The sequence below is a fragment of the Geotrypetes seraphini genome, chromosome 13 (genome assembly GCF_902459505.1).
Source record: "Geotrypetes seraphini chromosome 13, aGeoSer1.1, whole genome shotgun sequence".
NCBI lineage: Eukaryota > Metazoa > Chordata > Amphibia > Gymnophiona > Dermophiidae > Geotrypetes > Geotrypetes seraphini.
The window spans coordinates 49,766,461-49,779,401 of record NC_047096.1 but is presented as its reverse complement, the minus strand read 5'-3'; the positions used below and the strand labels follow the sequence as shown (position 1 = coordinate 49,779,401).

The window sequence follows — 12,941 nt, the reverse complement described above, 5'->3', positions numbered from 1 at the left end:
CCCCTTTTACAAAACCATGAAAGCCGTTTTTAGCACCAGGGTCAGGGGCCAGGGAAACACCTTACCTAAATATAACTCACCTTCAGTATCATAGTAAGGGTGAGAGGCACCCAGAGCAGTGGTGTCCCTCCCGCCACACGCGTGCCCCCTTCCCTTTCCCCATACCTTTTTAACTTCTCCGGTGTGAGCAGCATGCCCACATCGGTGTCGGTTCGCCCTTTGACGTCACTTCCTAGGCGTGATCCTGGAAGTGATGTCAGAGAGAGCGCCGATGCTAACGCAGGCATCAACCTCACACCGGGGAAGTAAAAAGGGAAGGCAAGGGATGCGTGCGCATGCAGCAAGGAGAGGAGCAGAGGGGCAGAGAGGAGTAGGAGTGCCTTGCCCTTAGGAAGACCGCACCCAGGGCAGATCATTCCCCCTTCCAACCCCCCTTACAACGCCACTGCTCACCTTCATCTACAACAGAAATGGCAAGAGCCCTACCATAAAAGTATTGAATTCCTCTTTCTAGGAGAACTGTTACTCTTTAGGATTTTCTGCTTATCATTTTCAAGAAAGGTTTAGAAGTAAATTTGAGCCATTTCTGTTCATAATTATTTTACTTTGAAAAGTCCTGAAAAAATGAAAAATAAAATTCCAAGCCATTTTTTAAAATCAATTCTATAAGGTGTTTCGTTCCCCCCTCCCCGTACATAATTTTCCATCTATTTGTTTGTAATCTGTATACTTTTTTTCCTAACTAAGAAAATATTTTTTCATGCCAAGTTTTCAACATCCAATAAGATCACATTTATATGTACACTGTGTTTGAAATGCGCATATACTGTATGTAAAAATACTAACAAAAAGCAGATTGTTATCAATTTTCTTCAGACTTTACCGATTAGAATATTTTTTTTAGAAACTGTAAATGTTAATGTATAAATGTAAAAAGTAAACAAATGTTCTAGAAACCAGAAATTCAATAAAACTAAGGGCTCCTTTTACAAAGGTGCGTTAGGGCCTTAACACGCGAAATGGCGCGTGCTAGCTGCTACCGCCTCCTTTTAAGCAGGCAGTAATTTTTCAGCTAGCACATAGTGCTCGCTAATCCAGAGCGTGCGCTAAAAACGCTAGCGCACCTTTGTAAAAGGAGCCCTAAGCTTGGAGATGTAAGGTTTCCTGTTGCTCCTTGCAATATTTTCTCTCTTGTCTCTGTTCTAATTCCCTTATCTGCTTATGTGCCCTTATTTCTTCTTGCTATACCTGCATTTTCTCTGTTCTTGCTCCCTCCCTCTTGGCTTATTGTCTTACAGACACACATACACACACATATATACAGTACGTATGTTCCTTTTCTTTCTCATTTTCCCCTTTCCCAAACTCTTATTGCAGTCTCCCAGTCTGTTCTATCTCACCTCCTTTTTCTCCCTTCTCTCTTTTACGCACTTTCCAGCATCTGTTTTCTGTCTCTCCCCGTTATATGTGTGTCTTTCCCCTCTGACTTCTTTTTAAAGTTTAATTTAAAGCATAATTCAAAACACATTTCTACTCTGAGCCATTCCCACCAGAGACCTCAAACTCTGTCGGGCGAAGGTAATCACTTTTACCAATTAACTTTCTGGGGCCTTGTTTATTTTTAACTTTTTAATATTTGCACAGGCTTAGAGAAATAAGTAATTTTCAGGGGCATTTTCAAAATGCCAAGATGTACAAAAATGGTATAAACCATTTTTCTCGCCAAAACATCCAAGTGCTGATGTTTGAAACCGACTTTCTTGATATCTTGCTAGGCTTTCTAGCCACTGAGCTTCCAAAAGGGGTGTTGGAGGCGTGTTATGGGTAAGCTTTGGACATGTTTAGACTTGGACATCTTGTGGTAATAATCAAACCTTTCCCAAGACGGAACAGACATTCAGAACTAGACCTGTTTTAAAAGCATCTACGTGCTACAAATATACCCAAACTGACCTGATGACCACTGGAGGCATTAAGTAATAACCCCCACCACCACCACCACACACACACACACACACACACACACACACACCTCCAGTGGTCACTGACCTTCGCCCACACCCTCACAATCTGATTAAAACAGTACATACCCATCTCTAGAACAGCGGCACCTGGTATGGGAAATCCTAGTAGAGCATCACACAGGTGTCTTAAGTAGCCTTGTGAGTAGACTAGTGAACTATAGAGAGTACGACCATAGAATATACTAGAGAGAAGGACTATAGGGTGGAAAGTGTGAGCCCACCAAAACTCACTGAAATCCTACTATATTGCCATATAGGTGCCACCTGCAGCCATAAGGGCTATTAGGGTGGTAGACAGGTGGGTATAGTAAGTTTTGGGGGAGTTTTGGAGGACTCACCATACATTTTAAGGGGGTTAAGGTGAGATGTACTTCTGGCACCCTTTATGTGAAGTTCACAGCCGTGCCCTCAAAACACACCAGACATGGCCCCACTGCTCTGTTGGCATGACTGTCACCAGTCTATTATAATGCTGGCCCCTCCCATGTCCACATGATTTGGATTTGGACATTATGAATTTGGATGATTTTGTGGTTGAAATGCCTAAAAACATTAGGCATACTAAGGTTGGACATCCTGATGGCCAAGATGTGTAAGTAAGTGATTTTCAAAAACAAATTTGGATGTCTAGCAGTTTTGAAAATGGATGTTTTCGGAATGTGGATTTTGGTCATTGGGAATTAGATACACTATCAAAAATGTCCCTCTTTTTCTGCCAACTCAGGATATACAGCCTTTTTTTTTTTGCCCTCAGGCAATCACAGTCTCTTCAGCCTATCCTCCCCATCTCCTTCCCCCCTACTAGTCTTAAAATAAAAATTTCAGAACTGTATAAACCTTATTGTAGTCATACAGATAAACCAATAAAAGAAAAATATTTCTAATCTAATCTAAAAGGTGGATTTTGTATACCGGGTCATCACCTAGAAGGAGCTCGACTCGGTTAACAAAATAGCTGTTACATAAAAGCATCATGAAAAGTGAAAAGAGAATAAGAATTCAGATTAAAAAGTATAACCAATCTAAGAAAAGGAATACATGAAGATTATTTTGACAGCCTAAACTAGAGGTCCAAATATTGTTAAAATAATAATGTTTTCATAGATTTGCGAAATAATTGAAAAGAGTATATTGTTCTAATAGAGAAGGGAATACTATTCCAAATTTCAGTTAATCTGAATGAAATGGACTGACTCAATTTTCAGACAGATTTTTACACCCTTAAAGGAAGGAAAAGAGAGTTTATACCTGTGTAAGCTTCTTGAGTCAGACAATCGATTAACATTCAGAGTCAATGAGAAAGCTTCATTGGCTCCCAGTTTGGTAAAGGATGCAGTTTAAGTGTGCATGTATCGTTTTTAAATTCCTTTATGGAATATTTGATCCTTCAATCCCCAGATCCTGTCATTCAAGGATTACAACAATTTACAAATTATCATTTCCATCTTCTAGAGGACTTAAATGTGCTGGGAAACTCAGCAAAACTTTGTCATTTAAATTGGTGGAAATTTGGAATAAATTACCAGACTCTTTAAGACTGTTAGGTCAGTTACAGCAATTTCAGAAAGATTTAAAAACTTGGTTGCTTACGCCATAGCTATTCAGACTAGTTCCTTTAACTATTTAAATATCTATCTTATCCTAACTAATAGTACTCTCTCCATTCGATCTACTAGATGTTATCGTATTTATTAATTAACTGTAAACCGAATCGAGTTCCTTCGGGAAATGATTCGGTATATTAATTGAAGACTAGATTAGATTAGAACACTACATAGTACTAGGATCATAACAACGCTCTTGGTCACAATTATTTATACCAAAAACAACAACAAAAGCATTACCATATTAAGTCCTGTATAAATCAAGCAATTTATGCCAAAAAAAAATTGAAGATAACAACTGTTTTAGGTTCATACAAGGATCATAATGATTGTCACTAGTAAGTACATATACTTTAATACTTTGAGGAATGGCATTTCCAACTCAGAAATGGGCATCCAAGTCAGACCATCAGAAATAGACCTCCACCTCACCTGTATTTTACATAAGTTACATAAGAACCGCCATCTCCGGATCAAGTCCGGTGATCTGCACACGCGGAGGCCCAGCCAGGTGTACACCTGGCGTAATTTTAGTCACCCATAACCCTCTATGCCTCTCATAATGAGATGTGCATCTAGTTTGCTTTTAAATCCTAGGATGGTGGATTCCGCAATAACCTCCTCTGGGAGAGCATTCCAGGTGTCCACCACTCGCTGCGTGAAGCAGAACTTCCTGATATTTGTCCTGGACTTGTCCCTCCCCAGCTTCAGTCCATGTCCTCTTGTCCGTGTCACATTGGACATTGTAAATAACTTATTTCCTGCTCTATTTTGTCAATTCCTTTCAGTATTTTGAAAGTCTCGATCATATCCCCTCACAGTCTCCTCTTCCCAAGGGAGAACAATCTCAGTCTCCTAAGTCGTTCCTCATATTCTAAGTTCTCCGTGCCATTTACCAGCTTCGTTGCTCGTCTCTGCACCCTCTTCAGCAGTTTTATGTCCTTCTTTAGGTTGGGAGACCAATGTTGGATACAGCAGGATACAGCCTGTTCTAAAATTCATAGGGAAAGGAAAAGGCGATGCAGAACATTCAAGGAGGTAGAGGGTAGGGTGGATTCTGGTCGGGTGGAGGGAGGGTAGTAGACAATGGAGGGGCAGAGGACATCTTGGGCACCAGATGATGCCCAATATTCAGCCCAAAGCGGTCAGTGTGTGTTTGACAGCGCAAGCTGAATTAGGCCCGGATATTCAGTCCTGGCCTTATTCAGGTACCTGCATTGAATATCAGGGTGTTTGGCAATGCCCAGAAGTTATATATAGGCTTGGCTGATATCCAAATAACTATCCGTGCAAATTAGGACTGCTATAGTGTGATCCTTCTTGACTGGAAAATTATCCGAGGACCAGCACTGAATAGCAGCATTGCCCAGATAACTTCCAGGCTGTCAGAGCAAATGGGCACCAAATGGAGAGGGCCATGGCAATCAGAGATAATATTCAATGGCATAATCCAATTAAATGCAGCTATATATTAGCATTTGGGCTGGCATCCCAGCACATGCTGGCAATGGATTGTCTCTTTGAAGGAAAAAAAAGAGCACAAGAATGAATGCATACATACTGAGTTCTTATAAAAGCTGTTTAGCCATCGCCCCTGTGAAACTACTTGCATTGTATATAATTATTAGTATAACAATTTTCCCCCTTCCCGATGCACTGCACCCGCTTCAACTTGGTCTACAGTTGCTTCTCCTCTTTCAGAGGAGGTTTTCCAGCATAATAACTTGAATTGTAACTGATACATTTCAGTAATCTCATCACCCTGAAAAGTCTTTAGGGCTGTATATGCCCCCCCCCCCCCCCCAGCTATCAATTCAGTATGTCAAAAGAAAACTTTTGGAAAATAAAAGTACGATCTGGCTTTTTGCCTAGGCGCTGAGTTTGATACCCGAGTGGCTGGAATATGCAATCACTTACTTCTTACGTAGAATTTAGGAAGCTGAATTTTCTAATGCTTCTTGATGTATTGCCTGCTTCAGTATCATGGACCATTCAATTTACTTACTCGAGCTGTGAAACTATTGGTCCTGCCAGATTTGCAGTTCTAGGGTTTGGCATAGAACACCTGTCGCATACATTTTCTCTGGTGCCTGGTATAGGAGACTACTCATGATACTCAGGAGCCAAGGGTTGTCCTCAGCTGGCATGACACTGAGGCCACACCATGATCACCCAAATTTCTAATCTCAGTTTATATTCAAGTCAACCTTTCCCCCTCCTCCCTTTTTTGGGGAAAACATTTACAGTGCTCCCCCGTGAATTTGCGGTATTTTCTGACTGTGAATGACCGGGCAGGAGAGGGCTGCCGGAGCACAAGCGAGTGAAGGAAGTCACTCGCGGTATGCTCCGACCGCCTCTTCCTGTACTAAAGTTGAGCCTCACCAATCAGGAACTGCGTGTCAAAGCAGCTCCTGATTGGTGAGGCCCGGCTTTAGTACAGGAAGAGGCGGTCGGAGCATACCGCAAGTGATTTCCTTCACTTTCCGGCACTTCGGCTGCCCTCTCCTGCCACCCTGCTAAAAAATGTATTTGCAGTTTTTCAACATTCGCGGTGGTTGCTGGAACGGAACCCCCGCGAATATCGGGGGAATACTGTACCTCGATTTATATTAAGATCGTCTTATATTCGAGTATATACGGTATCTAGTTTTGGATGTGTTCTAGTGTTAGTACATACAAGCTAAAACATATAAGCTAAATGAAATTAAAATAAAAAAAAAAGAAAATAAAAACCCAAGGCAACAATTTTCTGTCTGCACACAATTATTCTTGGTTTATGACCCAATGAAAACAAAATGCAAAGCTCAGAATTCAAAGAACAGGATGACAGACAAATGAGTGCTGCTTCTTCACAGCCCAGACGGTAACCTTTTTTTTTAAACTAATGGCTTTTTCAATTGGTTTCCAGGTAGCTCATCGCTGGGTTATAGCACTCCATCTCATTCAGAACAGCCCTCCCGACTGACTGTCAAAGAAGGTAGGTTTCATTTCTTTCTGCTAAATACCTCTAGCACAGTTTGATAAAAGCTGGCCTCTGTTTGTAGCTCCGGAAAATCCATGTTGTGCACAAGAGTCTAACTGGGCTTCAATTCTGCTAGTTAGACAGAGCCAAACTTTTAGTTTTCTTCTGTTTCATACCCAAACTTGTAGTCTTGCTACAAGTCAATGCAAGCTATGTGGCAGGTTACTAAATACTCAAATATAAACCTAGATTTTTGGGCCAAAAATGGCCCATAAATGGGGATCTTGGTTTATATTAGTACTACTAATTATTTCTTGAGCATTGCTAGACGTATGCAGCTCTGTAAACATGTAAGAGACAATCTCTGCTTAATAGAGCTACAATCTAATTAGACAAATAGAAGAAATAAGGGTTAGGGAATTTCTCAAACAGGGAATGATAAAACAAACATGGGCCCATCACAGGCCTCTCTCTGGACCTACCTTAAAACCTTCTGATCCAGTGGTAAGCCAGGGCAAGAGTGATCCTCTTATGCTTACAGTCTCACTACTCAAAATGTCTCATGTGAGTTAACTTGTGAGACTGACTCGAGGTCCCTCAGTTACCTTGCGAGACTGCTGCGAGTTCCCCCAGTAACCTCATGAGACTACCGCGAGTTCCCACAAGTTCGGTTTATATTCGAGGCAACCTTTTTCACCATTTGGGGAGGGAAGGTTACTTTGGCTTATATTCGGATGGGTTTATATTCGAGTATATACAGCATTTGTATTAAAGATTACAGTCTAATCCTGGTTTTCTTTAGAACATTCTTGATGTTATTGCTGTAGTGATATTGTGGAGATATGTAGCATCTTACATTAGATGTTGTGCACTTATAATGGGTGTTCCTAGAGGCGTAACCAGGTTTTGATGTCAGAGGGAGCAGGCTTTTGTAAAATAGGCCTCAGTTGCTGTTGGCTACACAGCAGTGCCAGTGTTGTTGCTCAGGTGCTGTGACTGTGGTGAACAATGAGTAATACATACTGCCTCTGTTGTGTCCTGCCTATTTTGAACCAGGAAGTTATATCAGGAATAGAGTTACCATATGGTTCCAGAAAGAGAAGGATGGATTGAGACCCTTTATTTTTCTTAATGAGCTGATCCCAATCACTCTTCCACGTTCCACATGTTCATCTCTTAAATTCTTTTTCAGGTTGGCTTTTCCATTTCATCTCTTGCTTTTTTTTTCTTCCTTTTCTTTTCTAAATCTGTCTGGCACTGATCTTTCATTTAATGTTTTTCCCATTTTTCTCTTCTCTGTATTTTTTCCCCTTTCTCTCACCCTCTAGTCCTTATTCTCCATTTCATTTCTCATCTACCTCTCATTTCCTCTCAAGCACTCCCATAACCCCCTATGTATCTCCCTTCCCCATCTTTTACCCACTTCCTTAGTCCCCCATTCCCATATTCTTTACTCATCCTTTTAATCTACCTTCTACTACATTTCTTTACCCTTTCAATTCCATCTCCATTTCTGTTTCTCCTTCCTTCCAAGTTTATTTAAAATTTTATAAAATCGCTTTTTCATAAAGTCAAAGCCATTCTTATATCTCTTCTCCTATACCCTATGTCCATGTGTTTCTCTTTTTAACCCCATTTCAACCCTCACTCAAACCCTTCAGAGACCCATCCCTTTCCTCCCAGTCCTATTCCCAGTACCCCATCCCTTTTCATTGTCCGTCATCCTCTCTCCAGTATTCCAGGTCATTCTCATTATGCCTCAGTCTTTTCCCTTGTCATCCCCTTTTCTTGCCCTCTTCTCATATCCCTAGTGGTTAGTGCAGTGGCCTGAGAACCTGGGGAACTGAGTTCATTTCCCACCAATATACTTCCACTTATACCTTAAACTGCCAAGTCACTATCCTTTCAAAATTCCCATTCCATCTCTCCTATCTATAATTCCCTGCTCTGCTCCCACTCTTCAAGCCTGGTCACCTTCTGCTCTGTTTCCCTTTACACTCACCCACCCGTCCCACCCCACTCCACCCCATAATTTAATCATATTCATCTTCTGAATCTTCTCCCCCCTTAATAATCTTCTGCTCTATTCATTTTTCCCTCCATTCTTCTAATTTCATCCAGTTTCTGATCCTTCCTCTGGCTACCCTAACCCCATCTTCTGCTCCTTTCCCTGGCTAGCCCCATCCATTTTCTCTCTTTTTCTCTCTCTCTCTCTCTCTCTCACTCTCACACTCACACACACACACACACACACACACACACACACACACCTTCTGCTCCATTCTCCTCCCCTCCATCTTGTGCTCCATTCCCTTCCCTTCCACCCACATCCCTTAGCTCCACCCACATTTGTTTCATTCCCCTTCCCTCCACCCACACCCCTAGCCCTATAAACCTTGCATCCAATTTTCCTTTAGTGGGGAACGCCAGACATAAATCTCTTCACTTTCCCCCAGAATAACAAACTTCCACAGTTCTATTCCACACTCTTTGCCCCCAGTTGCATGGCATTGGACGCCTTTCTGCTTCTTTGGGGGAATATGTTCCTCTATGCATTTCTTCCAATCCCTCTCATAGGGAAAACTCTACTCAAACTTTGCCAATATCAAGGCACCATGTTTCTCATAGCACCTCGGTGGCCACGTCAGCTATGATTTCCATTCCTCCTAGAATTCTCAATCAAGACACCTTGGAAACTGCAACCATTTACTTTTCTTTTTTTTTAATTTATCTTTATTAATTTTTCAGCCTAAAAATAGGATACATACAAGCAATTTGAAAAACAGAATTTACATCAGTCAATATATGAGAAACCATTTTCCCCCTCCCCACCCTAATTTCAATGTATTCAACAAAATCATACAATAGTACATACATGTAATTAATAAATAAATCCTCATATAATATCCCTCTCCCTCCCACCCCCCTCCCCTGGTGTGCAAATCAAACCGGAAATAGGGGAATAAACCATTTAATTAGAATTGATAAAATTGGTCAATGGACCCCACGTCAATTTAAACAACTTATTATTACCCATTTTTTCAGAATTCATTTTCTCGTACTTATAACACTAACATAATGAATTCCACTAAATTTAATCTATCAAAATTCTTTCAATTTGTAGTCACCATTTGCATGGCTATCCCAGTCATTATACCAAGTAATCTGCTCTTATGTCTATCTATTGGAGGAGTAGGCGATACCAACGTCCCACAGATTACCGCTTCGTACGACAGCGGAACCGCACTCTCCAGAATCAAATTAATATGTCCCCATATAGACTTCCAAAAATTGAGTGTCAAAGGACGATAGAACAACAGATGATCCAGTGTCCCTATTTCAAGATGACAGTGCCAGCATCTATTATATTTTGAACTATCTAGCTTTAGTAATCTAACAGGGGTCCAGAAACTTCTGTGCAACAAAAAAAAAAACATGTTTGTCTCATAGATGCTGATTGTGTACATCTCATCCTCCAAAGTCATGGCCATTGAGACGCAGAAATCTGCTGCTTTATTTCAATGCTCCAAATGTCTTTAAGACTAGTTTCCGGTTTCTTATTTTAAAATTCAGATATTAATTTATACCACTTGGCTGCCTGATGTCCTAGAAAATCTGTCTGAAAGCTATACTGATCCTTTAAATTTCATCAGTCAGGGAACCCTTTCTGAATGGCCTGCTTCAACTGCAACCACTTATATGCTTGAGACTTTGTAATGCCAAATGATTGTTGCAGTTGTGAAAAATCAAACATTTTCCCATTTGATAATACATCATCTAACATGCAGATACCTGTCTGCATCCAATGCTTCCAGAGGATCTTAGACTCGCCAATTTGAATCTTGGAGTTCAACCATAAGGATTGACACGTGGACTGTTGTACCTTTTAAATATGTGGTAATTTGATACTCAGAACATGACACAATCTCAATGGGTTTAAAGATTTCAATATACAATCTCAATGGGTACATAAGTTGCCATTCTAGGTAAAGCCAGTCCAAATGATGCTCCAAGACTTCAGGAAGGATCCAATACATACCCTGTCACATAATAAAAGCTTGATCGTATCTATAGAGATTTGGAAAATTTACCCCACCCGCCGCAAAGATACTAAAGCAATTCTAGCAGTTTTACCCAGCCATTAGTGAGAATTCCATTTAATTTCTTATAAAAGGACCCCTGAAAATAAACTGGCAACATACTCATTTGGTAGCAAACTACAGGCAAAATCATCATCTTGACAGTTTGGACTCTCCCCCACCAAGAGAGATGTAATGGGTTCCAGTGCTCACACATTTCTTTGACTTTCAACAATAAAGATTTTTCATTTACTGTCATTGTGTCTTCCAAAGTTTTTTGAATCATGATGCCTAAATATTTTATACCCTCTTCCTTTCAGAGGAATGGGAATGAATCAAATAGTCCTTTTGCACAATGCACATTTAACAGAAGAACCTCCGATTTACTCCAATTTATTTTATATCCAGAGAATTTGCCAAATCGATCTATCAATTCCAGTAAATGCGGAATGGTAGATTCAGGATTCTTCAAATGAAGCAATATATCATCTGCATAAGCAGAGATCTTATATGCCCGACCTGCATAAGGAATCCCCTGTATCTCTTTTGCCTGCTGAACAGCCAAAACCAAGGGTTCTAGAACAATATCAAAAAGCAATGGAAATAAGGGACATCCTTATCTAACTCCTCTCCCCAGATGAAAACGTTCAGGAAATGTATCATTACTACATAGCCTGGCAGAAGGGGAACTATACAAGGTTTGAATCATTTGAATAAATCCGGAACCAATACCAATCCAATCCATCTCTTGATACATGAAAGTCCATTCCACTCAATCAAAGGCCTTCTCTGCATCCAAAGAGACAGAGAAAGCCGGATCATTCATTGTTTTTAATAAATTTAGCATATGAAATGCCAATCTAGTATTATTTGAAGAAAACCAGTTTGGTGCATAGCCAGGAGTTTTCCATCCACATTAATTAAAGATATAGGCCTGTAGTTCAAAACCAAGAGGGGATCTTTATTTGACTTTGGCAAAACAATAGTTAAGTATTCTGCCATAGTACCTGAAATACAACCTTTAATTAGTTGTGATTGATATAAATTTAGAAGATGAGGTAATATAATTTGAAATGATTTGAAAAACTCCACAGTGAATCCATCATTACCCGGAGAGGATCCAACTCTGAGGGATTTCAATGATGCCTGGAGTTCCTTAAGTGATATAGGTGCTTCAAGATTTCCTTTTATATGCTTGGGAATTTTTGGTCCATGAATTAATTTTAAAAATTCTAATCCCTCAATTTCTTTATTTGAATAAAGCTCAGAGAATGAGTTTTACCTTACTCATCTTTAATAGCCACAATCTTTACTTTTCTTTTTTTAGCTTTGAGATAATTAGCCAATAATCTTCCCACTTTATTCGAGTTTTCATAATACAGAGCTTGCTGAGAAAACAAATGTTTCCTAGCCAATTGTGAGGAAGTCAGAGCTGGGGAATGACCATTCCCCATGCAGTACTGGGCGTGGCTCTGCAGCTCTGCAGAATTTAGATGACTGGGAACCACAGTCAAGCAGGCAGCCCAGAGAAGCTCCTAGGCTGGAGGACCTCTGCAGTCCCAGCAACCAGAGGATGTGGAAATGCAGGTACCCGAGGCAGAAGAGGAACTTCTAGAGCATAATTTGCCAGAAGCCAAGGAATGGAATGCCCTGCCTGAGCTACCACTATCAGAGAAAATAGAAGTGAGTTGAACTGACTGTTGGCTTTTGCCAAGGTGTTTTTTTTCTGCAAGAGTTTTGCTGTTTGTTTGCTGGGGTAACTGCTGGCACTTTTGGAAGGGGAAAGTTTATCCCTTGAAATCTGCCAGTGAGTTGCTTTTGTTTTTTTCTGGAGGGTTTTGGGTTTTTTTTTTTTCTTTTAAGATGGCTGCCACTGCTGGCAGGAGTTCTGCTGCAGTTAAGCAGAGTTAAGACTATCTTTGACTGGAAAGTTTATTTTGCTTTATTGAATCTAAGGAGACATTGAAGTTGGGGGGCTGAATTTGCCTGTCATCTTTGTGGAGGGATTTTGAGGGTTGCATTTTGTTCTGGCAAAGTGCCGAATTAGCAGATCCACCAATCTCGCTCTCATTGCTAGCATTGAGAGGAGGGAGAATTCTCAATGCCTGAGCGGGAACGGGTTTTTTTTCTGCTAAAGAACTGAATAATAATGATGTTTTGATTCATGTTTTGTTTCTTGTTTGAAAATCAGCAGAACTTATCTGGGACATGGACTGAGCACTCAGGATTTTTGCCAGACCAGGCTGGCCAGAGAAACTTTGGGTTTATGTAT

General features: G+C 40.5%; 1 protein-coding gene across 6 annotated transcripts in view; it reads left to right on the top strand.

The window, feature by feature from the left end:
- FLI1 (Fli-1 proto-oncogene, ETS transcription factor) overlaps nt 1–12,941 on the top strand; it is a 194,864-nt gene that overhangs the window by 145,015 nt on the left and 36,908 nt on the right. For all 6 annotated transcript variants that reach the window (XM_033918327.1, XM_033918325.1, XM_033918326.1 and 3 more), the window contains one exon: nt 6,537–6,605. In XM_033918327.1, the coding sequence (XP_033774218.1) occupies nt 6,537–6,605 (69 nt within the window). The remainder of the gene's footprint in view (nt 1–6,536; nt 6,606–12,941) is intronic.